A 27901-nucleotide genomic window follows, 5' to 3' on the forward strand; every position below is an offset into this window, starting at 1 on the left:
AGCTAAACATAAATTACACAGATGACTGCACAACAATTGAGGCGTTTATTATAATGTGTGTTCACACTTGAGGCTTTCAAAAGATGCACTCACAGCACACACATGGAGACCTGGACGGAAGATTTAACTTTACCAACGTTAACTTCACTTGATTAAATGGAGTCTTAAATTGTTTATGAAATGGTTTGAATATTCGGATATTAAAGGAGATTCTTTAGGTTGTTTACCGCATTCTAAAAGGATACTGGCTTCTAAGAGATAAATAAGCTTTATTCTATAAATATTTAAAAGGGCTTTTAACTAAGGCTTAATAACCCAGATAACTAGGGATTCTGTTTGTAAAACCACATATAATTCCAAACTTTCTTCACATCCTTTCTTTCAAATGACACTTTCAAAAAGTCCTAACTATTTATATTGACAATGAATCTTGTTCTGTTTGGTTTTCTATTTGGGCACATAATTTATTCATTCAAGTTCTTTAAAAAGCAATTTACATCGATTTACCTAACAACCGCTGTCGTAGAAAAAGAAAAGCCACAGACCCCCCAGACAGTTAAAAACTATTGCGAAACTCATTTCTATACGGGCAAAAAAGGAAAACCAGCTTCAAGACTGCAATTGAGGGTTCTCCACCTTCCTCCGAACCGAAAAACAACACCCCACTTAAGATAATCTCATTGGTAGAATGCCAAAAACTTATCCCCTCTCGCACACACACACACAAACGCAGACAGCGCATAAAAATGTCACCACAGGAAAAAAGGAAAAGCAGCAAGGAAAAAGAAAAACAGCAGGGTAAACAAGAGAGGCTTCAACTAAAAAAGGTATTTCCTTTTAAATCAAATACAAAAATTTCTGCTGGGATTCCAAAGCCACTGCCCCGTGGCCGTGCCGTCTTTTATTTTTTGTCCAAGTGGACACGATGGGCACTTCATTTCACTCCAAAAACATATTGAGCCGGGCCACTTGAGTGTGCGCCAAGAGATAAGCGCAATTATATGGCTTCCACTCCCTGAATCCGGACATAAATGGGAGACCGCAGAGACCTCGGGACATTGGACAGCCGCCCAGCGTAAACTGTATAAATTAGGTAAAAAGAGAACTTAACGTTACTTATGTGACATGGCCTTCATTGAGACAAATGTGGGGTCTTTAAGTGCATCTTTTTTGCCTTTCGAGCGCTTTAAATTTATTTGCCACGGATACACCACGGCTATAGAGAGATACTCACGTCCTGGAAAAAAGGTATACAAAAGATGTTGTGAAATTTCTCTGAACTCTGGCATCTCACATTTTGTCCCTGGTCAAGTGCTCGTTATGGGCAATTTCTGCTCAAACTGCCTTCTGGGTGCTTTTGTTTTACTTTCTTGTTTTTTGCTGACCGCATGCTGAGTATGGCTATGGCTCTTCTATTTTGTGTGGGCCTCTAAAGTCAAGTGCCTTTGTGGCCGATCTCAAAAGAGGCAACTTTTCAAGCATCGGTTTTTGGGGAAACGCTCATAAGTGACCATTGAAAAGTTTACACTACGAAGTTGTCAATATGTAAGAAATATCCTTGAGTGCTGCTTATTACAAGTTGCCAGAAGTTTCCTTTTTTATTTCTAAAAATTCATGCTGTTTTGGGGCTACAGAAAATTATATTATTGGATTTTTAAGGCATTTGCTTTGTCTAAGTAGGTATTTGCAAAACGTAGTATATAAATGTTACCTTTTTAATATTTAAACCCATTTATAAGCAGCGGTACGCTCTCCCAATTTGGCAAAGTCAAAAATCAAAGAATCGCAGAAAAATCAGACCAGTTAAGTAAAGAAAAAGCCAGTTTTCTATCTTGTTGGAAATGATGCTCTGTGAAAATTCTACACATCACAGATTACTCCGTTCGCATTAGTTAACTTTATGACAATTGGTGATACTCTAATCTACTATTTAGGCTCTTTACAAGTTTTGATATTTTAAAAACAGTAGTTCAAAATCAATTGCTTTAAAGTACTTTAAAGATTAGCTATGAAGATCCACATTTATTTCCTTTTAATTTCAAAATAGATTTTATTATAAACAAAATATGAACATAGAGCATTGGAGAGTTTAAGTGGTCGATTAAATGCTCGACGTTTTTTAGCTGTTCGCTTTCTATTTGAAGTACAAAATATTTTTCGTTTATTTACCCAACGTCGCCCGTTCCCCCGCTGCCTGTCGTCTCCTTGGCACCGTTGTCGTCTGCAGGATACTCCTGCCTCCACTCCTTCGATCTACTGCCTTTTGGTGATTTCTACTTGGTCTGGGTTCCCAGCTTTTTTGTGTGCTATGTGCTGTATGCTATTTCTTTTCTAAGCGCTTTCGCCATGCGGCGTCAAACGTCGGGCGCCAATCCTCATGTGCGTGGGTGCGTATGAGTGATTCTTTTCCTTTTCGCCCAATCCCCCACGACTGGTTCATTCGGTTTTTCTTCGCTTTTCGGTTGGTAAATGCTGCGAAACATAAAACATCAAATGTAAATTGAAAGTCGTTCGTGTGTGAAACTGAATGTGTCATCAGTTGAAGCGTTTATCATTTTTTTTACAGCTTTCGTATTCGTTTTTAGCTTCATCGACCCCTCGGCCGCGGTTGGAGAAAAGATGAGGGTTTTTCTTTAAGAAGTTTAGATTTTATTTGCCGGCGTGTCAAGTTGCTTTAAAACGCTTTCCTGGCTAAGTTGTTTGCCAGCCAAGGAATGTGCGGAAAATCCCAAGGGAGTGCGGGGGCATTGACTGCGCACTGTCTTGTAAAATCTTTTATTTCCGTCCCGAAGTCACGGCATATGTGGCGGGAGAGGCATCAAATTTCCCATATCTCAGATGTAAATATGAATATGAATTAGAAAATATGAATGAAAGATAAAGTTGTGAATTGATTCGAGAAGGAAAGTTTTTGAGCTAATATTTTAAGTAAACTTTGATCTCTAAACTCAGTGCTTTCAATTCTATTATTTCATTCCATTCCTTTTCCATTGTCTTTAAAATGTTCTCTACTAATCATTTGGTTTAACAACCCGGCATCATACGTTTTTAATAGCCCAGCATTTGAGATTTAATAGCCTTCATTAAGTCTCAGAAGAGAAAACTAATTTGGCAAAATGGGGTCCATTTTCCAGAGTTAAAATGCGTTGAAACAATGAAGGCTCTTAGAACGGAGGGCAATTATTGGTATTTATTATTTGTTGACTTATTTTCCCTGATTATTTGCAAATTATTTGGGAATTAAATGAATGGCTCGGATACAATTTATTTGTAACTCGAACTTTGCCCTCCTTCCCTGTCATTTTTCGTATTTGCCATGCAAATGTCAAGCTCAAATAAAACAATAGATGGTAAAATGCTGGTGCAACAACGACAGCTGCCAACTAGAGCTGTGGTTGCCCTTAGTCAAGTTGTCGCCTTTTCCCTTTTTGCTTCCACCCTGGCTGGTGGCACTAACTTCATGTCAATCCTTTTGTGGCTTTGCCGGTCGTTTAATTTGAATTTAAAATGTTATCCCGCCAAATGCAATAGACACAGCTACCCCAAGCCCTCTGCCTCTGCCAAACCCGGCACTCATTTTCCACTTATTTACAATTACCACATTTTATTATATCCCCTTGCCCGCCCTCCAACGAACCAAACAGCCAGTCATCTAGCACTTAACCATTTTATTTATACCCCTGTTTATATTTGTCACACTTCTGTCTTTGTTCCCAGCCACCCACTTTGTACCTCCCCATGGACCGGTTTTAACTGCATTTTTGTGTGTCTGTCAAATCCTGCTGCCTTCTACATCCCAACCCTCGAAAACCCCCTCGCCAGACCTTGCAGATTTCGATTGTATTTTTGTTTATTTTGTTGCAATTTTAATTACTTTAATGAAAGTTTTAATTGCGAAATAGCAAAAACGCACCGAGCAACAGAGACAGCAAGTGCAAGGGGAGCACACAAAGGGAGGGAGTTGGGCCAAAAAGGGGATCGTAATGAGTTTTTGCGGTCTAAGAAAGGTTGGCAGCTGCACGGGAACGATGACGTGAGCACACCCGACCAGGTAAATTTCTATGCCACCTGAATTCTGGGAGAAAAGGCTGCAAGGGCTGGGAAAACAATGAATGGTGCGCTTGATTGGCGTATTGGTATTAAAAATCCAAGCTTTTCAATGGTTTAACCTTTGAACTCAATCATTTAGGATAGACCATATATAAATACTCATTACCTCATTAATAAATGTGAACAGTTCTTTTAAATTTTCGCATGGCAAACAAAATGTATTATATTATTATTTCTTATTTTATTTCCCTTGCTTAAATCAAAGTAAACAACTTTGGTGATCAGGAGTCAACATTTTTCGCTTGGCACATATTGCCACAACGGTAATCTGATGGAAACACTTTGATCTGCTCGTAATTGCAGTTGGTGGTTTCATCCATTCAAACACCGAGTGGGTGTCATTTGCATATTTGTATGAATGCACACATACATATGCATATGAGTATGTATGCTCCACTTGACCCACAAAACTAGGCTAGCAAATCGGCACAAAAATGTTTGTCATACTGTGGGTCTCGTTTGCAACTTCACTTCCGAGCCCAAGCCGAAGTTGAAATAAATTGTGCAAACAATTCGATACCACAAGGTATCGAGGCAAATGAAATAAGTGAGCCGTAACCAAGAGGGAATAAGGATCAAAAAATAAACCAAAATGAAAATAGAATGGAAATCAGCAGGGCCAATGAACTGCATGAGATGCAAAAACTGAGAAAATAGAATAGGAAGGGAATAGAATAGACTTTTTTTCTTTACAATACATTACACATTGCATAATGGAATCGGAAGGTTACAATGAAAATAATAGAGGTTTATATCGTGTTCGTTCTGTATGTTTGATAGCTTTCCAGAAGAGTTCACTCAGGTAAGAAATAGCTAAAGGAATGTGGGTTGGTTAGTTGTAGCAATTATATTTTTAAATAGTGTTTAACAACTTATACCTAAAGATAATATTGAGTAATTCGCATTGCGTAATTCATATTCGTATTTCCATAAAGGCTTTTAAATTCCAACCAATTGCTCTTTTAAAACCAAATTGTTACTTTAGCCATTTTCACGTTTGGTTTTTTAGTTTTCTCTTTCTTCTACCGTAGCGTCGTTAAAAGCATTCGCTGTCGGCTGGAACCCATAAAATGCATTAATGCTTTGCATGCTGTGCCCAAACTGTAAAGTCCAAGCTTAAAAATATACATACACAATTATGTTCGTATGCTTTTATGTGCTTCCAGCAGGGAGCAAAGAAAAAGATACGCAAAATTGCATTTTTGGCAACAAGCTTTTAATTGCATTTTGTATGTGCTCATTACCTTAAATGCACTGTGAGGGCATTTTTCCTTTGCAGTGTCTTTACCCTGTTTTTTCCAAAAGTTTTGGCATTGGTAGAAGTTTGAATGCCAAAGATGGCTAACTTATTTGTAATATTAAGACTTTAAAATTAGATGAAAGAGCAAGGAACCTTAACATAGTAATGATTCCACCAGAAAATTCTAGTCTATAGTTACATATTATTTTTCCAGTCGTCAACCTTAGTAAAAAGCATTTAATAATGTTAGAGTCAAGTCATTATTTCTTGTTATGAAGACGCAACTCCTAAATACCAATATTTAGAAATAAAAGGGTATTAAAGAATTTTAGGTTTATTGTAAGGGAAACCATGGGCGTGAATGTAGTTCTGTCACTTTGTTTCAAATGCGTGTAAAACTGGCAAGAACGAAGAGAAAATAGCCAAAAGCCTCGACCGAAAAAAACAAAGAGAGAAAAAGAAGTTTTTACGACATAAACAAGGAAATGGAATGGGGCTCATGTGGGTGAATGGTAATGCCAGTGGATATGCGAGTGTGTGAATTTTATTTAAATGAAAAATAATTAAACTGCGGATTGAAGCTTCGCTTTGGTTACTCGTTTTTTTGGGCAAAGTGGAAAGACAATTAGGAAATGCTCGTTTAAACAGCGGAAGAGGGTATCAGGATTGTAAAAGAAAGGAGGGGAAAGTAAATAAAAGGTTTATAGAATATAAAGAAAATTGTTGTTATCGATAAGACGAAGTTTTTATACCCTGTATATACACAACACTTTCTTGTTTGCAAATATACAGTAGTTTTTATCGAAGAAGATTTTTCCAATGATATCGTATATATTTTTATGAAATGCTTTAAGCTAGTTAACGAATTTTCCATTTGGCCTTTATTTCTCGCACTTCCTTTCCGATATTCCTTATATTTTTTCTGTGGATTAAGTTTTTGCCCCGGCTCTTAATGCTATTATTTTTTCATTTGCTCAGTGCAACACACCCACGGATTAGTGTTCAAATGAAATCGATTTCAGAGTGTGTGTGTTTGTTCTGCATCTGTGTTTGGGGCGATTTTTAATTAAAGTACTGCAGTTAATTGCATTAATCACTGTATTTGCCAAGAGCGTTGGGGCATGCACATGGTGCTGAAAGCCATCAAATGGGTCTGCCCTGAATCGCAACACTTAATGAATTATTTAACTGAATTTTGCTGAATTATTTAATGAGCAATGAAGCTTAGCAAGCTTTTTGTTTTGGATTTTAAATTGCTGTAATTAAATATTAATATGTGACTTTGCAGTTTAATATTCATATCGGAAACTTCAGTAATACGAAATGTAGAAATTATTAATGAGAATGGTTTAAAAAGGTTCCGAAGTTTATGTTTTTTTTTACCCCTTTTAGCCATTTCTATTTGACATTTTCATTTTCTGCAATACCACATTTTTCATTCATATCTTACTGCCAATAAATCCATTCTAACTGGAACTTAAATTTTCTTACAATTACAGCTTCGGAGTAAACTATCTGCAGGACTCAGAAATAGGCCAAATTCAATTGACATTTATTGGCCAATATATATTTATAAGGCCCGAACGAAAGCCAAAGAGGATCCATAACAGAAAAATAACAAAAATAGGAGGACTCAGCCACTCCACAAAGATAGAAAAAAGATATTTCAATGCCGACAACGACGAGTTCCTCGGGGATGAGTAGCCATCACATGCAAATGGCTGACAAGTGGAGAGCGGGAAAGGCATACGGATCCCAAGGATTGCACAGTGGACGTGGCTGCATCTGCTGGATATCCCTGGTACTCCTACTCATTCTGGTGCCTGGTAAGTAAATTATAAACTAAGAGAGTCCAAATCACAGCTAAGTCAAGTGACACAAAGTCGAAGGACGACAAAAACTTTGATGAGATATTTCAAAAAGTTCGGCAAAGCCTCCAAATATAAATGACAGCAGTCCAGTGACAGTCGAAAGTCCTAGATGAGTCCCGGACTTTGGTGATAATTAATTTTTAAGCCGCGCAAAATGAAGCGAGGACAAGTGGCCGAAAAGTGGGTGGGAAAAAAGTGAGGGGAAATGCGTTGGGTGGATGGGAAAAGCTGGCTAAATGGAGCGGCAAGGACAAAACGGAAGACGAAATCAATCGTTCGTAAAATAAACAAATCTTATTTTTCCGCAAACATTATTTCTCATCAGCCGAAGCGGAGGCTAAAGCACATTCAGCAAATGGCAATAAAAACAACAGAGCAGCGATGACAACAACATTTTTCATAAATACGCGCATTCATCTGCATGAAACGATGGCCAGAAAAGGAAAAACCCAGGAAGCAGTTTAATATCTCGAGGGTGGCTCTTAGTGTTTGCAAAAATAGATATTTCATTCGAACATTTTTTTAAAAAATACCTTCTACGATTAAATAGGTTCCTGCATTTGCCGTACAGATTATTAAAATCAAAATTATAGTAATCAAAGGTTATTAGTTTATATTTTAGAATTATTTGTAATGACCTTAGAGAAAACCATTAATTTGAAAACTTTAAGTGCATGACCCTATCTCCCAAATAAGCCTTGTATGATTTTTGATTGAATCTTAATCGGCTTCCAAATAATAAAGAATGCAGACAAGTTTCCAAGCAACCAATTCCTTGATCCACCCCAGTTTAGTACTCAACGGATTCAACTCATTGAGCTTTTCTTTTCCTCTCAAATGCCACCACCCAACCGCAACAAGACCAAAATGATGATGTTGCAAAAGAAACTACGATACTAAATATCCAACCAAGGCTTCTGAATGCCATTTTTGGTGGCTATATTCATTTCTTTTTTAGTCTGGCCAAAAGGCGCGAGCGGGACAATGTGTAAACAAGCAAAACAAAAAGGCAACTTAAGGCCAACAACGGCGGGAAAGGATATATAAATAAAGATAGATGTATATAAATATGTATGTATAAAGGACGAAAGCAATTGCTGCCTAGAGACGGAGGGCATTTCATAATTTTTTGCGTGATGAAGTCGTATTTGTTGGGATTAAATGAGATTTTCTTGCAATTACCGAATGCGTGGTTAGGGCACAAGTTTTATTTATTTTCCTCTCATTTTCCTCTTTGCCTCTGCAATCACCCAGTACTCTTCGAAATTACGTTTTCTGTTGGTTAGCAGCTAAGCCGAAAAACATTCCCTGGCCCTGGTTATTGATTTGAAACTTTTTCGGTTGCGGAAAAGTTGCCTTTTCAATTTCGCCACAGATCGATCGATACTTTCTAATTTATGCTAAACGCACATACAAAAGGGGCTGTCGAAGGGAAAGTGCTTGCCGTGACCATCCCATTGAGGGCCAAACAATAAACAATGCATCCTGCATCGTATGTGGGGATTAAGTGGAAAACTCATCGACCCCCTCGAGCCCCAAAAGAAAGAAAAAGGAAAACTATTCCATTCAACTTTGGCCTAGCGCATGCGAAAAACATGCAACATGTTGAGAGTCCCTCCTCGCATTCTCCACATCAGAACAAAGGCCAAAATTGGCTATATCCCTCAATATAGGTCTGCCTGGAAAAAGTTTGTGCTCTGCGGGCAGCTTCAATCACAATGGAAGGCAGGAGGAACAACAGCGGTGGACTAGAGATACATTTTCAATTTTCCAAAATGCACAAAAGTCAGTTAGCATTCTTTAACGGCATCATCATCATCATCAGTATAATCATCATGATCATATACCACATATCACACATACGCCCTGGTGTGCCTGAGCTTTATCAGCCTCTCGCTGCCAGAGCTTCTGTTTAGCATCTCAGTTCCACTCGGAGAAATAGTTGCTAAGAAATGCCATCTTTTTATTAATAAAATTATTATTTATATATTTATAAATCTGTGGGGACTATAAGATTTTCGATAAAGACTCCTTGAAAACTAGTTGCTAGAACTAAACTAAAATTAAATATGAAATGCTAAGAGAATTTTCTTTCTGTGCACCCTCACATGCATATCAGCCCGCACCGAAACTCCCTCATACACTCCACTTTGCATATCACATGAACTTGCACTTTGGATTTTTTTTGTCTTTGCTATTTCGGCAAGACAGCAGGTGGATGCAGGTTTTAAGGGTCTAGAATGGAAGGAGATGTAGATGATGAGGGCCACGACGAGATGGAGGGCCAAAGGTTGAGGGGCTCTGGTGCTGAGTCGTCTTTGTCTAGCAGACATTTGCCGTTTACTGTTCTGACATTCCAACTTGGCTGCAATGCAGGCAGGCGACTGACGTGCCTTTTGTCAGCATCCGACAATTGCGTGAAGAGTGCGGTTGATGTCAGCCAGTTTGTCAGCCCGTCGACCAGCAGAAGGTAAAATAAAAATATTTACCTAATCTGATGGCTAAAGCGGTTTACAAAGAATAAAGCGCTTCCTTTCATACTGGTTATTAAACTAACAATATATTTTATTTTAAACTATTGAGAGCGAAAGTCATCCGAAAACAGTTTGCTATGGAAATTCATAACGATTGCGTCGCACATTATATTAGTGGGAATTAAATCAGCTTTTACATCCAAATTGTAAATTAATATGCCAGCTCTGTTTTGTAATCCCATAATGTGTATCAACTTCAAAGTGGCCTACGTACGTCATACCCGAGTTAAGCTGCACTTAAAAGTGTTTCATTAAAAAAATTGTATTTAATTGCACAATTCGAGTGAAAAAATGGCCTCAAAATACAATTTAATACGTAGTATTCACACAAGAGGGTGGGCATTGTCTAAAAGATTATGGAAAATCATCAAAACGATGTGAAAAACTGGCTTAAAATTTCACATATATATGCAGTGTACATAAAGTTGCAACAAATTTGTTGACAAAAACCAGGCAAGCAACAACAACAATGAAGCCTCAACAAGATGGTCAATGTACCCGTAGATTTTTATTCTCTTCCTTTTTTGGGTATGAAATATGAGTCAAGTTTTCAATGCATGCCGGATGCATTCATTATGCCGTTGACGAGAGACTCCCAAAGTGTGTGAGGAAGCGAGAGAGCTAGAGTGTGGGAGTGGAATGGGTGTACATGCAGCGAGAGCGAGAGTGAGAAAGACAAACACACTTGTATGCCATTAAAGAGAGTCTTTGGCTTTTTTTTACATTTATGACAAATGCATTGCACTCACAAAGCTCACACACACACGGGCACTGTCACAATCTTTATGATCTCATGCATATGTATGCGTTTATAAATGCCACGATACTGTCGGCGAAAAGAGAAGCATATATATACAAAAGGAAGCACTATTTTAAACCAAAATGGTGGTCGGCTTGGCCAACAGACACTGGCAAAAAAAGGATTGGTAATTATATTTTTGAAAGTATTTCAGGAGACTACAGTAAGAGAATGAGCTAACTTATTGCCAAATATCTAATTACATTTGTAGAAAAACAAATAAAACATAATGACTCGTTCATACGAATTTCTTATTAACAAATAAGAAATTGCATACAATCAGGCTTTGGCAGTAAGGACTTGGAAAAAAAGAGTGATTGGTAACGAGAGGAATGGAAATTGGAAAGGAAAACGCTTAAAAAAAGGTGTTGAGTATTGGGAATGCCAAGTCACGAGATGCGGCACTTTGGCAGAAAGGCGTTTGCTAATTTTCTAAGACATCAATTCTAGGAGAGCGATGAAAGTACGTGTGACAATGTCTGACCCCCCTTTCGTTTTTGATTTTTTTGCTCTGCCACCCAGCCACGCAGCGTTTTTTGCGCTGATTTTGGCACGCACACATTTTGCATACTGATCAGCAATCAGTGGCAACAATTCTTCGAACTTTCTTCAGGGCTTGAGGCCAACTAGGAAGTGTCGAGCGCAAATTAAAATTCCGCTTTGGCATTTGGGGAATTCAATTATTTTTTGGTGCCCAAGGGCAGGGGAAAAATCACTGCCACCCACTCTGCCAAACCTGCAAGTTGACAGTTTGTCTTGTTGTTTCGGCTCCTTCGTTTTGACCACCAATAACTGGGGAGACAAAGCTGCGGGGCAGTCGGAATATCCGGCAAATAAATACCGAGGCATCGCTTACACATGCCCAGATTTATTGCCTCCCACTCTCACTCTGATGCCAATTGTCAGGCAATGCAATCAGCGTGTTTATTGATTTGGAAAATTAAATATTTTTCCTTGACTTCTAAGTGCGACGCTGGCGCTTGGCGCTTTCGAATGCAAACGAGGAAAAGTCGCGACCCTATGCCATAAATAACACAATCCGATTTGCTTCTCTGTGCTTTGCTTAGTTTATGAAATTTCCGGATGCCCTTAGAAAGCATTTTAATTAGTTTAAATTCCCTAACAAAGAACTACAAGAGATCGGGGAAATTGGGGGAGAAGGAACGAGGTGTGAGTGTGTGTTTTCGAGAGAGTTGGATGTGTGCTAGCATTCACCACATTGTTGTCGCTTCCGTATGGCATTCCGCTAAAAGCAAAAACATGTCGGCGCTCGGCGGAGTAGAGGGCGAAAAAATATTGTTGGAATTTCGCTTGCTTAACGGAAATGTATAAATTGCATTTTGCGCCATCGCAAAAGAGCCTTAATGCGTAAAATGGCGGCAGGAGTTGAGTGTGCTGCTCTGGCTGAAACTAAAGCAGGTGCATCTGGAAGAATGTTGTGCTAAATTTTAACACACGCACTCATACTTGAAAATAAATTGTACACCTGCAGGATACACGAAACGGCGACAAAAGTGTCGCTTGCGTTTTGAGCAGCGGAAGTGATGTAAAAAATTTGATATTTTTGCAAATATAATTTAATTTTTTATAACTTTACTACTTGTTAAATCATTAAAAATGTTCAACAAACGCATCATACAAAAATTTGTAAAATAAAAGTTTCTGGCAAAAACAACTATTTAAAATCGAAACCAAAATTTTTTAGTCTCACGGCTAGTTGGTTTGAATTAATTATGGACATAACTTCTCTACTCTATGAGCTTTCCATTTTAATATCCGATGCCAGGTGGTTAACTCCACACACACACACCAGCACAGCTACCACATAAAGGAAAAAAAGGTGAAAATAAAAATGGGAAAAAAGATTGAAGGTGTTAAGAGCATTTTAGCTCTTCGTCTCGCCTGGCACACAATTCACAGACATTTTTCACCACCATTCTTTGGCATCTTTTTCGGCGAGGAAAAAGCACTTTACACTAATGCACCTGAAAATTTAAAACATGTCATAACATAAACATTTATCATCGCGACAGGAACCGGAAGTTGAATTTTGCACTTAACTTGCTGATATATTTTTGTGTTTCTTTCTAATACAAGAGAGTTTTCAACACTCAATTTGAAAGTATGCATTCATATTTTTATATAACTTAATCTTGGTGCAGCTATTTTCCACTTTGTTTTAATGAATCAAAATAAAGTGGCTTAGCAGACAAGAAATCTTTGAAACAAATCGCACTTTCATTTTTCTAAGAGCTTAAACCTATTGATTAAGTGTAGGTACTTTTCGTCAGAATAAAGTCTCAACAATGTAAAGTATAAGTGTAAATAAATCACTTATTTGTAATGCTTAGTCCCATAAAATGCTCTTAATTTTAAGCTAATTGATTTTGCCAGCAAATAATAAACACTTTTCCCACTCCATTTTCTTCTTAATTGTATATTCCTATGCCAGCCTAAGAAAAGATAAACAAAGCAAAATAAGACACCCCAGAAAGCCTCATAAATTCCAGCAAGAATATTCCTTAACGCCTATGAGTAAAAAGTAGTCTAAGTGGCCCTTAAAACGCTTTTGTCTTCTTGGAGCTTCTTTGCTGGCAACAAATGTGTGTGGAGGCAAATTTTTAATTTATTTCAATTTCACTTTTAATTTAGGCACTAATCTAGGCAATTTGTGCTCTTACACGCCATTAAGCAGGACATGAAACGAAAAATTAGCCGAGATCAGGAAACGAAGGCGATAATTAAAATACACTTTCCAGAGAGTTTGAAAAATATTAAATGAGTTTATTTTAAACAAAAATAGTTCAAATCAATATTTTAATGTTATTTTGAAAGCATAATACAGAAAGGCATTCAAGTTTTGAGAATAAAATATTGTTTAGGCCAAAAATACAACAAACAAAGTTTTAATCCAGCTGAGTAACCTTAGGCCGGTAAAACCTTTATTTTCCCAAGATAACAAAGATGATAAAAACAGCCAACGCCTTGCTCCATCGCCTTCCTGAGATGCCGGTGCCCCCTGAGCCATAAAATGCCCACGGAATATTTATTTGCTTTCATTTATTTTCAATAATTTCGAAATTTCCATTACATTAGTTTCGGTTGTTGTTTTTTCCCAGCTTCCCTTATGATGTTCTTTATGCCTTTGCACGAAAACAAACAAATTTTTGGGGGCGATTTCGAGGGCCACCCCATCGACAAATTCTTGCTTTGATTACTAAACTAAATTTCAACCCCCTGGAAAAGTTGCTACAAATATAAAATAAATGCCATCGGTCTGCGGAGCCGAAAACTTTTCTCATTTCTACTTTCGATACAGCAGCCACGGCTGTTGAATTCACTTCGAGACATTTTTCCTTGGGGCTTGTGGATACTTTTCGATACTTTTCGATGTTTTTCGCTACTAGCCACCACAAATCCAAATGACATTTGGCACATGCCCTTCGTCCTGTCTCTGGCGAACAAATTTACACATCTTTTGAGTTGTTTTCGGGTTTCTTTCTTGGGAGCTCTCTTTTTTTTTTATTTCATATATTTTTTTTGTTCCGCGGCTGCTCCACTTTGAGTTGCTTTTGTCGTACAGCTTCCGTTTCCTGTTCATTTGTTCACATTTGGCATGTCAGATGAGAAAATTTTTTTAATAAAACTGTCAACAGTTGATGTAGATTAAGAAATTATGGCAGTTCGAAGAAAGTTTTCCTTGGCAATGTTGGGTTTTCTGTTTGGGCAGGGTGGAAAATCAATCAGCGACAAAGTTCTTGGGGCAACGAACTAATAATGTGAGTGCACAGGAAGAAATTAGGTTGCTTAATTATTAGGTTAGAAAGTAATCTTAACCGAATCTATAAGAAGCAGGCATAAACATAATTAAGCAAATTTACAGAACCTTAGAGAAATCTCTGATATGGTAGTTTATTTCTCAGAATCTTCTTATCAGATTCTGGTTTGCAACAGTATTTCTATCAATTATCTTCCTTTAAAGCTGTTCATAGCCTATATTGCCTCAATGTCTTCAACCTTCTTCGCCCTTTTTCTTCTGGGGCGACCATTAGGGATCGAATATGGCCAATCCATAGGCCACTTATTGCATTTTGATGGGAATCCGATTTGGATTTCCCCCCAGCTCAAAGGAGTCCATCTTGATTGGCTCCATTCAGCTGCCAAGACTCAGGATATGCCTTGACCAGCTTCAGTTCCCATTCTAGAAAGCGACTGGCAACGACACTGGTCTTCCTCAATTCCGATTTTGCAGGCGATTGCATCAGATTCTTGCATAACTGCATTTTAAAATCACTATGAATGTGCCATTGGGCTGGCAGACTTCGCTTAGCCATCGTTATTGCCCTTTTCTGGTTTGCAAATTGAAGTTCATGAGGTGAATGAAGCAGGTGGAGGCTACATTTTGTTGGGGCGAACATAAACATTCATTTCTAATTAGGCTACTTTGCAACAGCTTTCATTGGAACTCTCAACTGGAGATGTCCAACCACTCGGTAAAAGAGAACTAATTTGCAATGTGCAATAAATTAAATATGAATGAAATGCAATGAAATACTAAATTCCTATGAAAGCAATAAATTAAAAGTTCATTACAGTTAAGTAAATTTTAGTTTTTCTCCATAAAGGAATGTTTAAATTTATCGATTGTCCCATTACGTATCAAAATCTTTAATTTTTCTTCTGTTCCCAGGATTATTAATGAACCCAATAAGATACACTGAAGAAATGTTCCTAATGCGAAAATAAAGAGTCAGTTCAAAAGCTGTGCCACTCGTAGACAATAGATAACCGCTAGACGAATCAGTTAAAGCAACGAATTCTAGCCCTTATCAAAACCGAATTACAAATCCTCGACGGGAAAAAATGGTTGAGAAGATGGGAAGGGAAAAACCCCAAGGGATAAGCCAAAACAACAATGGGATGATTGAAGAAGCCAAAGTCTTTTATCAACTGAATGTGCCATAATAAATGCGAACAAGACAAATGTGTGGAAAACCAAAATGTCGAGGTCTTGCCTTGTTCTTCGCGTTGACTTAAAGTTGGACAAGACACTGGAAATCTCAGTCACTCGAACATAATCGGAGGGGGCCAGTAAATAAAGCAAATAAAACAGGCCGGGCTAACCAACTAACTAATAGGGGAAAGGACCGACTTAGTGATGTTGTTGCTTGTCTATTGATAAGCATCGAATTCATTAATTTATATGTTCGATGAGTATCAAGCGAAGAATCGCACAAGCAGAAAGGAGTTCGCCGTCTTCGTCAGGATGGCTTTGTAATGTGAAACTAAGTGATTTGAGCCGGACATGTGTGCGATTGTATCCCATTCCCCCTTGCGTGTTTGTATCTCAGAACGTGTCTGTATATCTTCATTACAAATCCTAGCTGGCTTTCGCCTTGTGGATTTCAAATGAAATGTTCTGCCTGTCCTCTAAAGCTATGAGCTCGAACCCCACCTAGAAATCGCACAGTGGGACAGAATATAGTTAATTATAAGACAAAAACGTTAACATTTTTTTTGATCCCACATTTCTTTTCTTGAAATCCAAATATGTTTTCTAAGAATATTATTTTAAATCAGAATTTATTTATAGTAAGTATAGTATCCCTTAGGCTAATCACTGTAGTTAAATCCATTTTTAACCCACTGTGCCTTTTCTGCGCTGTCTTCATCACAAAAGCTGCCGTTGCCAGTTGGCTTTCCTTTGGGGAGACTTGTAGCTTGACTTAAGTAGTAATTTCAATCAATTTGGCCGAGGCAGCACACAGAGACACACACTCAGCCACGCAAACAAAGAAGGAAAGAAGGAAAACCCATGCCAAGGGACGGAGAACAATAAAATCTCAACTTAAATATGTCACAGCAATTAATACAAAAGCAGACCGAAAGCCAAAACCCAAGCCAAATACAGACACCAGTCCAAAATGCCAGATACAAGCATTGGGCAATAACTGGGACTCGTGTCAAAAGGTCTTGGTAAACTGAAAGTGAGCTGCAACACCAAAGGCATTGTGGCCAATTTCAACTAACATGTGATTTTGGGGTACAACGGGTCGTATACGTAATGTGGATCAGAGCTCTTCCTCATCTACAAAAGGTGTAATTCTGTACTGTTTTGCATTTGACAGCTAATTTGCGGACAATTTCTTTGAAATTTACAATTTGGGCTTTTGATCAATGCGAAAATTGTCAACTTAGCCCCGGGGTCGTATGATATATGGCCAATCGATGATCCAAGTCAAACAAAACCGAAAACATTTACACAATTAGAAAATAACCCTGGCTGGCCAATAAATCAACAAATTTATTTACATATAGCGCAGGGAGGCCAAGCTTGTTATAAATCAAATCGCTACAATCAATTAAAATGCTAAGAACAAGAATATTCAAGTTTTTGTGGTTGCTGCTGTAAATGTTTGAACAAGCCTTGAAGAAGGCAAGTTTGACATGACCTAGAACTGTTTTTGCTGTCTTTATAAAAGTGGATTTGTTATAAACCAGAAAGGGTATTGATTTATAATATTTTCAGATGTTTCAAAGATTTTTTATTTTTAAAGGACTTACTAAATATTTAATACGTTAAATAGAACGAGATTGCTTTTAACTTTTTTCAAATATTGTAAGTATTGTGACTTATTGGTATTTTACTTTTTGATATACTATAGCCGTCAGAGTACTCATTCCAATTGTCTCATGTCTGCAGCCCATCTTCACCATTTTTCAACTGCTGCTGTCAAGTAATCGGACCGACCTCCAGACCAATCAATAATCCCAAAAGCTCCATTTGAGTGGCATAAACAAAATGTACGGAATGCCGAGACCTTCGGTTTTTCAATTCCCATTCACTTTCCCTTTGCCTGACTTTCACATAAATTTCCTTAGATTATAGTGCCCACAGATCCGAAGATGCCAGCATGTCAAGTAGCAACGATGATGCTAAGGTGCTGGAAAATGGCAGGCAGCAACGGAAACTGCACACGGAACTGGGAACTTGGCATTGGGTGGGCGTGGCTGCCCAGCAACATTGTTTTGTAATTTATTTTGTTTCAGACAGTTTTTCCATAGCGAAATGCATGGGGGCCCCCGAACCGAAATCAACTTGCTACTTATGCGTCGTCATTGCATAAACAAGGCACTCGACGGCAGCAGGTTTTCCGGTCTGGTTTTCCCTTGGTTTTCCTGAACTCACTGAGAAATTGCAACATTACGTGCCCCAGGAGCCACGTCCACTTCTCATGCAAAGCATGCACAATTCTCCTGAGCTCTGGACTAAAGATAAATTGATATTTTGGGACTCTCTACTGGTAGCCCGATATTTACCTTCGTGGTTCCTGCTTTTTCTTTATCTTCTCTTTTTTTCTTTGGTTAGGCGATACGCAAATGGTAAAACTGTCCATTAACAGAAAAGAAATAAAAAAATAAAAAGTACAACAGGGGAAACAATAAGGTGAACGGGGCGGCAGCAAAAAGTTGAAATCCTTTATTGTCCATTGTCGGCCATGGAGTTCTCTATCAGAATGCCTTAATTAAGAACGCTCGGAGTCTGGCCAAAGAGTCAGACTTCATTTCGATTTTTAACAGCGCAGCTGTTACCAAAAACCCAACGATTCCGTTCGCCTGAAAAACCATACCATACCCCAACCCACCTCGTCCTGTCAGTTAAAAGCAAAAAAAAATGGAAACCAACAATTTGCAGTTTACATTTAACAGCAGATCGAGGAGTGGTTGGGGGGCGGGCCATAGGACACGTTATTGGAAAAGCAGTGAAAATTGGTTTGTTTGACGGCCCGATGTCTGGCGAAATAACATAGCCACGCCACCTATACACGAGCAGAAACGAATATTGTATATATATATATCGCATATAGTTACCGTCATTGTCGAAAACTCTCGGATAGCAAAAGAAATTACTCCGATAGTGAACAAAAACTTTACTGGTCGGGAAAAAGTGAAAAACACAAAATGATAAGGGCCCAGCAACCGATAGACAGTCAATCGGGAACTTGTATATTGCGTTTGATATATATTTTTTTTTTCTCTTAATAATTTGACATGAGTTAAGGTATCCCATTCATATTAAAATCACAGGAAGTATTAACAAAAAAATGTGAAATATATAAATGAATATATGACTTTAAAGACAAAACTGGTTTGTTTAGGCTCTTAAATAAGGGAGTTAGTCACGAGGCTAATGATAATTTCTCTTATTTGTGTAATTTTTTCCACATTCTCCCATCCCTAGCTAACCCAAATAATATTCTAATCTCTCTAAAATACGTTGCTCATGTACTACATTTACAAACATTTTGAATCGCTGAAGCATTCATGAAGAACCACTCGGAATTCAAACTCTCTATGCACATATGGGGGAAATCGTTTTTCGCAGCAAATATTTACAAGAAATACGAATTTTAATTTATGCAACAATCGACGAGACGAATGGGTCTAGATGGAATTGGGAGCTGGTTCAGGGGGCCAAACAAATCGATCCATCAACTGCAGTTGCAGCTGGCCAGGCAAGATTGCTGACGAAAAACAAAAAGTATATTTGTATCTATGCATTTTGCATGCGGGTTTTCAGCAACTGTTGTCGACCAGGTAGTTGACACTCCCCACTCACACTCGCCAGTTGTCCCACAGATTCTCGGGAGCACTGCAAACCATTTATGTTTATATTTGGCACATTGCACACTTGTCATCCGCTGTTCTGGAATTCCCACACGTGGGTAAACTCAAGGGAGGGAATGAACAATACCATTTTTTTATGAGACCAATGATCTTCCGGGAAGTCCTGCAAATCTATTGATACGTGAAGGTATCAGCTAATTCTTGTCAAATATAATAGAAATGGTTAAAAACTATCATCATACAAAGGAATTATGCTATGAGCATATTGAAAACATCGAATTTATGTGCTTAAAATAGAAATAGTCATAGAATCCTACGGGTTTCCTAGAATCCAAAGACAGGACAACGAAAAACTGAACTCAAACGTTTGAGAATCCATAGCATAAGCCTCCCATATCGGTGCCATTCTGGTCAGCCCGCTTCTCGTCCCCCAACTCATTGCATATCAATGGAAATTAGTTTTTACTGAAAGTTCTTTTTGACTGAAGAAGCGCTGTTTGATGGGCGGGGCAGTTCAAGAGGGCGGGGGCGGGGACAGAACTGAGGGCTTTGTTGGTTCATGTGCGACGATTCCTTTGGCGACGCTTTGACGGTCGCCTGTGAATACACACTCTACAGACACTCATGCAAAACTTCAATGAATGCCAAGCCCAGCGTGCTCTCCGAAACTGTATCCTGACCAGCCTTTGTGAAAACCAAATGCCACGCCTCTTCCGCCCACCTTGGGATTACTGAAAATGACATGACAAATGGTTGAGGTAACAAGAAATACATGCCGGACATTTATTGTGGAAAAATTATTAAAAATATATTTTTATGAATATATTTTTGAACAGATATTAGAGAGAAATTATAAAATATATCTCTGTTACATTTTTATAATGCCATAAACAAGCAATTAATTCAGGCGGTCATAAACAATTTAAACACATTAAAACACAAAAATAAAACTGCTCTTTAAAATAATATTTTCAATTTCCATAAGCCTAGTACAAAAATATTTTTGAAATATCATAATGAATGGCTTTTTTAATTCTTTTTATTACTTATGCCAAAATCTTGAGTAAAATATTTAATTCCGCATTTTCAGAAGCTTTTTGATATATTCAATTTAAAGTGATGCACAATGCCAACGAACAAGTGTCATGCTAAAAATAGCACAGATTTTCATTTAACATAATTCCCGAAAAAAAACGAAAATCGGCAAACCAGAGTGGCGAAAAACCAAACAAAACACACACAACAGTGGGAGTCTGTCGCCATTGTCGCGGCTCCAATTCAATACAATAATAATCAAATTTGTATGCAAAATAGGCGTTGAGTGTTGAATGCATGCAAAGATTGCAGGGTGAATCCACGGGGCGTATTGTGGTGCAGGCTGCTTTCGGGTGTGGTGGCTCGATTTACATATACAAATATGCAGGAGAGAGGCGATGCTGTTGTTGTTGTTGGTAGTGGTGGCGATGCCATCCTCGTGTTGAAAAATCGTAATCAAAAATTGCGCAATAATTTGCATGTTTATTTAATAGCCCCAGCGCATAGAGCGCCCAAATGACCCTCCGCCCAGCCATTTCCCCTAGTAAAAATAAAACACACAAAAAAAAAGAACACAACAACAAACAGGACAATGTGTCCTTTGCTTATACACACAGGCACACACTCATATGAGAGTAGCAGGCATTGCAGTGACAAACATTTTGGTAAATGCCGAAAACTGCGAAACTCTGCATTTGGTTTTCGCTTTTTACTGCCTTCGGTCACCCTCATTTCTAGGCTTTTGGCCCCTTTTTTGCTGCCATTGAGTATCTCATAATGTGAGTAATTTTTTTTAACTTCTCCCCTAATGAAATTGTCTGCGGGCTGAGCTTTGTTCGCACTCTTTCCGATTTTGTTTTTGTCATTGGGGCCAAAACGTTGGCCGCAAAATTTTATGACACTCTAAAAACAAAACAAAACAAAACACAACCCAAAACCAAAACAGAAAGCCAACAAAAGAGAAAACCCAAATTAGCGGACAATTTTAGAGATAGAGGTTTTTGTGTTCGGGTTTTTCGAATTGGAGTATCAAATTATCAAATGCTGAACAAGCAACGCCCATTTTGTGAGTGGGTTCAACTGAACGGAAGCTAATATGAAATAAATGAAATATAAATGTTAAATTTATACACCATGGCGCTCTTGTATCTGATTAGAAATACAAATTCTCATTAAAATAAATATTTTTGAAAGTAAAAGTTATAATAACTTGTAAAATATACAATTCCTTTCTTACTACATTCCTATTTACAATTTGGAACAAGAGCACACTCTTCAAACCGAGTTAAAGCCGAAAATAAAGTTTAGTCAATACAGCAGCAGATTTATACCTACCAAAAAAATATTCGAAAATGTGGCCCAATAGTCATATATGACTTCGCACATAAACACAAACACATTGGCAACACAAACATGGCACAATATTTTGACTGTTTCGTAATTTATTTGACATATTTATGGGGTTCATAAATACAGATACATATAAAAATGCGTTTATTTCTATTTGGCGATTTTTTAGTTTTTATGGCAAGCAATGAAGCTGCACAAACAACAAGAGCAACAAAGTCGGCATCAAAAATGTATTTATACGTGCAAGTTTGGACTATTTCCAAAGCCAGGGAGCATGTAGCCCAGCAAAAAAAAATAATTTCACCCTTTTCGCTGCAGTTGTTGCTCTGGTCAAAGTTGCAATAGCAAAACATAAAACATTTTTTATGTAATGATTTTTATTCTTTTCTCCACCCAAGCCCTTACCCGCCTGATCTCCTTCTAGCTTATTTTTCGTTTTGGTTGCTCCTTTCGGTGGGTCAGCTGCCCGAACTATTGACAGCTGATGATAAAAAATTGTTTGAAAAATAAACCAAAAGCCTGGAAAAACACAGAACGAGAAAAGTGTAGGGAAAAGAAGGGACTGAAAATGGTTTTGGAGCTGGCTAGAAAAATGGCCAGTTAGATTTGGCTTAAAAAAAGTATAAAAACGCATTACTTTTGCGACTTGACTTTGGCAAGTGGTGGTGGGTGCAAAAGATTTAGTGGATGAAGTTCAATCAGGCTGAAATTTTAAAAAAATGTTCTCTAATTTACTTCCAACGTTGCTGTGAGTCGAAAAGTAGAAGTATTTAACCTTTCAGAACAATTACTTTAAATAAGGAGTATTACTATATATTTTATTGAATTCGTAAGCAAAAGAAATCATTACTTCACTAACCGTAAAATAAATGATTTCAAACCGTTTTACAAAAGCCCTTCATTTCTGGCACCTTAGACCAAAGCTCATATTTTATTGGCGTGACTGTATTAAGGGGAACATTGCGCCACCTTGTTGCCTCAGTCCTTCAGCCAATCCATTCCATTTGAGTACATCCCAACGCATCCATTCGCGAATTAAACATTTTTCGCCTTTACACTTTTAATTTATGTATTTACTTTTCTGGTTTATTTGCCTTTCTTTATGCCAGCCGGCAACTTGGTTTTCCCATCGACCCGGCACTCTGTGTGCCTACCACCTGCGGCATTTTCACTCACCGAGGCTCTTATTGAAATTCCAAAGTTGAAATGACTGCAAAGTGGGGAGACGGATGGATGGGACAGGACGAGGATTTCGGGTGATGGTCGAGGTCCTGGCAATGGCTACAGTGTTGACAGCCATGTCAGTTACAATACCCATCGTCGTCATCGGTTGCCGTTTTCCCGTTGAGCTTCTCCTTTTTTCCTGGCCGAGTTTTGTGGTCGCGTCTCGGTCTAGAGTCTGCTTTGAGTCTGCTATATATACTATAAATATATATATATGTAGAATAATACATTTTTGAGGTCTTCACTTAAGTGTGAGAAGCACTTACAAGGCAACTTAGAGAAGACCTTATTTCGGCACCGTCCCTCTTCCATTTGTTTGTTTTGTCTGTGTTGTCTGGCACTTTGTTTTGCTGCTTAACTTTTGATCAGCTTTTAATATAACTTAATGTGCCCAAATTAAATGCATTTCGTCTGCAAAGTTTTATTGCAAATTATATTCATTGGAGCTGCGGTCAACGGCTCAACCGAGTGCAAAATCAATAAAAACGCCAGCTTAAACCGGAACATAAATTTGTAAACATTTTTTGCAATAAGCTGCAGTAAGCCAGCCAAGCTAAAACTACTTATTTAGAGATCCACTAGGGCTTTGCAATTTATGTTGCCAAATTAATGTGCTGTATTTTAAAACCTAAAAAACAGGTGGATTAATTATTGTAAATATTTGTGCATCGACTACAAAAGAAACATTAAAAAACTAAACAATAATTAGAGCTAGAATTATAAAATAACAAAAGTTTGATTTAATTTGGGAAATTTGTATTTGTATTGTTTTGGAGAATAAGCAATTAAAGATAGTTCAAGCATGACTTGAAACTAATGATGGCCAGCAGATAGCAGACAAGTAGTCATTAGAAATGGCTTATAGAAGTCATAACAAAAATACAACCACATAAAAGAAATCAAAATGAGACGAATCCAATGCAGAAGTATGAAAGGCCACATAAAGGAACACAACAATACGTATGATAAAGCATGTCAAGCAGTAGCATCCCAGTAGTCTACACTTTCTCTCAGGATACTCAACTTTTGTTGAGTTCTGTTGGGGTTCAGGCTGGCGTCCCTCCAGTTAAATGGTGAACCATTAAAAGTGGACATTTGTAAACATAAACTGACAGATAAACACCCAAAGCAGGGAGACAGAACTTTCTCCTGCCCAATGGTAAAGGGAAGGAAAGTGAATGATACGAAGAGTTGCCCCTGCAATTTTCATTGGTTTATATTGCATAGCCACACGTACATATATCACTGCGAAAGGTAGGGACCCACACACACATCTAACCAGGAAAAGCAGTTAAAATACTTAGCAAACGTAGATTGTAAAAGTTTTTTATAACAAAATAAAATGGCAGGGAAAGTTGTTGTTCTTGCTGTGGTTCTTTGGGGCGGGGATTGAGTGTTGCCTATCCGGGCATTCTGGTATCCGGGTATCTGGGCAATCTAGGAATCGGGCGGTGGTCAGTGCTAAACAACAATGTGCAGCTGAAGGACAATTTTGTGCGCCATTCGATAAATGCAGCCACATCAACTGCGGGTCCGACTTCGGAGGTCGGAGGTAGGAGTTCGGAGGGCACAACAAAGTGCTCGCTCGTTATATGGGTCAATATGGGAAACAAAAGCATTGTGCACCGGTACAACCAGAAAAAAACAAACCGGAGGCAGCCAAACAAAAAACAACATGCACTGCAAAAAGTTTTTAATTAATGTTGCGAACAGCTTATTCTAGGTGACTTTTAAGTAAATTCTTTTTATGATGTTATATTTATAGAATTATAAACTTTTTCACATACGAGGTTATGTTAACGAAATAATTGTAATTCCGCAAACACTTTTACCACAAAAATATTAAGTTTATGCTAGCTTGGTATATATGTTTGACCAAAATTTTCTATACTACAAATTTAATATTTTATAACTTTGAGTCACTTTTTTCTTACCAAATTACTTTATCAGAGTGGCCAAATGACAGGAACGAGAAAAAAGGGGAGAAAGTTGAGAAATCGGTGGTTGTGTGGAATTCTACTTTGCTTGCAACATTTTGCGTTGTCATTCGAAACATCGAACGGAGGGCAGCGGTTGGGTCAGCTGGCCACTCGCTTTTCAAAGGAAGAGTTGGCATAGTAGTTAGCATCGAATCGGAATCCGTAAGGGGAAAGGTCAATTTTCCACTCACCTTTCTGGTTGTCATTTCTGGGGAAGAAAAAATAGAAAAAAAAATAGCGAAATGGTATGGTAAAATGAAAAGCTAAGTTTTATTTACCATCCTAAAATAAGTCCACATACTACCGCACTTTTAAGTGCTTTTAAGCAAAGCTAATTATACTTTTAATAGTATATTTTTAAAACACACTTAATATTTACGAACCCCGCCAGACTCATGCATATTTCACTTACCCCCAAACTCATTTATTTGCAGATTTTATTGTGGCACTCAAGGATGTGTCGGTAATGATACCACAGGCGGTGAAACGTGGCAGCAATGCGCTGTTCACGTGTAATTACGATATGGAAAACGATACTCTATATTCGGTAAAATGGTATAAGGGCAAGCGTGAGTTTTATCGCTATACGCCCAAGGAGAATCCGGCTATGAAGGTCTTTGCCATGACAAGTGGTCTCAATGTCGAGGTAAGTACAGTGCCCAGACTTCGCCGTGGATATGGATAATTCCCCTTAACTCCGTTTCCCCATAACGCGCACATGTTACTGCAGTGCGTGTAAATTATATCCATAATGGCTGATTGCCACGACCCCGGCTGGATTCGTTTTCATAACGACATTTGCCGGCTTATTTGCCCCACTGCCCGTTGTAATTATGCCAGTCCATCCGGAGACGGATCCGTTAAGAGTTGTTGGGCGTGGCCAATTAGTCGCGCTTGCGATTGACTTGCGGCTCATTAAAAAACAATATATACAGATTGCATAAGCCATCAGGGGAAATATAACACAGGCTACCGTAAAGCGAAGCTCTAAATACACTTTGTAAAATTTGAATTTTTATTTTCTTAATTACCACACATCCACACATAAAAAGGGAAAGAAGATAGATTTTTTTAAATATAAATTTATAAAAAGGGTAACATAGTTACCTCTTTCACAAAATGTAACATCCATAATCCCACCTTTACATACCCATTGTAAGAGTATTATAGACACCTTTAATTATTCCGGCGAAGTACACAAGGGCCAATTAGGTATCAGCGGCAACAAATTGGGTTAAACATTCGCACGAGCTTCAGTCATTGATCCTCTGGAACTACATCCATGCCGCCCACCACTTCACCTACTTAATTTTGACCTCTCCACTGCTTTTATGTGACAATTATTTTTCCTGAAAATTACGCACAATATTAAATGCAATTTATTAAATTTGATTTTTATTAAGTGAATTGTTATATGAGGTTTCCCCATTTTCTCTTCGAAAGATTAAACTGCGCCAGCTTTATAATCAAAATAAAATCCTGATTTATGTTTGAAGAGCTTAAACAAAGGCCAGAGTTTACAAATTGTAGATTAAAAAGAGTTTCAGCCAAAAAAGCTGGTTAAGTCTTAGCGAACCCAATTATTTTAAAATAATTCTTTCTATAGCTGATATTTATTTTCCGTTCTACATAAAATTGTACATAAATTAATGCATTTTTTAAGCACTTTAGGTGTATCAAGATTTACTTCCTACTTTCAAATTATTAGAACCTAAGAGTCCATGAAAAATAGTGAAATAAGAAAGATGCTACCTCAAAATCTTGCGCCAAGTTGCTTTGACTCAAAGAAAAACTTAATCAAGTGAAGATTACCCCTTCAGCTTTTAAAATCAATCCTTCACCTTTATGCCCTCCATTTGCCGACACTTTTCATCAAACAATCTTCACCCAACCAGCAGCTGTGCTTTTCATCATTCCAAGAGCCAAGGAAACATTTTCATATTTTTCCCATCTCATTTTTCACTTGCCACTCGCTGTGTCACTGGTTCGCTATTCAATTTCTTTGCACCGCGTCCAGCCAATTTCGGACGAACTAATTTTTATTACGTTCTTCATTTCCCCGCCAACTGAGCTGACTTTCACTACTCGCTTTCTTCTTTTTCAAGCGCAACCTTTCGAATCAGAGCCACGTCGTCCTGCAGTCGGTGCCGTTGAATATTTCGGGAAAATTTACATGCGAAATATCCGTGGAGGCGCCCACTTTTCAAACGGCCATGGTGTCCGGTGAAATGGAGGTGGTTGGTAAGTGAAAAAATAGAAATAAAAAAAAGTATATATATATATATCTACTATAAAGCGTTAAGAATTGCAATGGGCTAATGGAAAGGCGAAGCGGCTGTGGAGGCAAGCAAATTAATTAGAACAAATCTATTTGAGCCTGCCACCGGCTTCGTCCTTTTTGGCCAATTTTACATCTCCATTCCTTGGCTAACGAGTGCCCCTCTATTTTTGGCCCACTTTTTGCAGAGCTGCCGGAAGAGCACACTGTGGTTACCGGGATACAGGCACGTTATCGCATCGGCGATTTGGTCGACGGCAATTGCTCAATTAAATACTCGAAACCGGCTGCTAATTTGACATGGACTATTAATGGTATTGTGGTAAGTTTTGGTTTCGTTTACCACTGTTATCCGCACCCGGACACGCCCATTCCTCCTATTCCGCCCTTCAATTAGCTCGGCAATCGGAAAACGGTGAACTTAGGTCTTTGATCGCTTTCTATTGATGGGCCACCAGTTTTTCAATTAGTCATTGGTTAAGAGTGGGGCTGGCACTTCGATTTGGGTTCGAATGCACTTTGAGTGGGAATAAGCGGTTGGCCAATGCAAGTTTAAGTGGAAATTAGGTACTTTTCTGAATTAAAAAGCTAAAGTAGTAAAATACTAAATGATTTTAGTTGTAATATTTTAAAATATTATATATTGTTATTTTTATATTGTGCCTGCTAAATATTTGTATCCGAAATACAGAAAAAGCACAACTATACCCTAGTCCAAAAACCTATTAATTTTCCGAAATATTGCATTGCAAAGTAAATATACATAATATTCATTATTTTACATGTTAGTTTTTAAAGGACAATTCAAACTTATTTCAGGAATATTTATAACACGAAAAACGATTTACCTAGA

At 38.0% G+C, this 27901-nt stretch overlaps 1 protein-coding gene across 1 annotated transcript in view; it reads left to right on the plus strand.

Moving 5' to 3' along the window:
* The window catches only part of LOC108105187, a 40020-nt gene that overhangs the window by 5851 nt on the left and 6268 nt on the right, over window positions 1–27901 (plus strand). The window contains exons 2-5 of the mRNA XM_017211637.2: window positions 6850–7176; window positions 25205–25416; window positions 26876–27011; window positions 27237–27370. Coding sequence (XP_017067126.2) covers window positions 7020–7176; window positions 25205–25416; window positions 26876–27011; window positions 27237–27370 — 639 coding nt within the window. The 5' untranslated portion in view covers window positions 6850–7019. The remainder of the gene's footprint in view (window positions 1–6849; window positions 7177–25204; window positions 25417–26875; window positions 27012–27236; window positions 27371–27901) is intronic.

This window comes from Drosophila eugracilis, unplaced genomic scaffold (assembly GCF_018153835.1).
Source record: "Drosophila eugracilis isolate 14026-0451.02 unplaced genomic scaffold, ASM1815383v1 contig_423, whole genome shotgun sequence".
Taxonomy (NCBI): Eukaryota; Metazoa; Arthropoda; class Insecta; order Diptera; family Drosophilidae; genus Drosophila; species Drosophila eugracilis.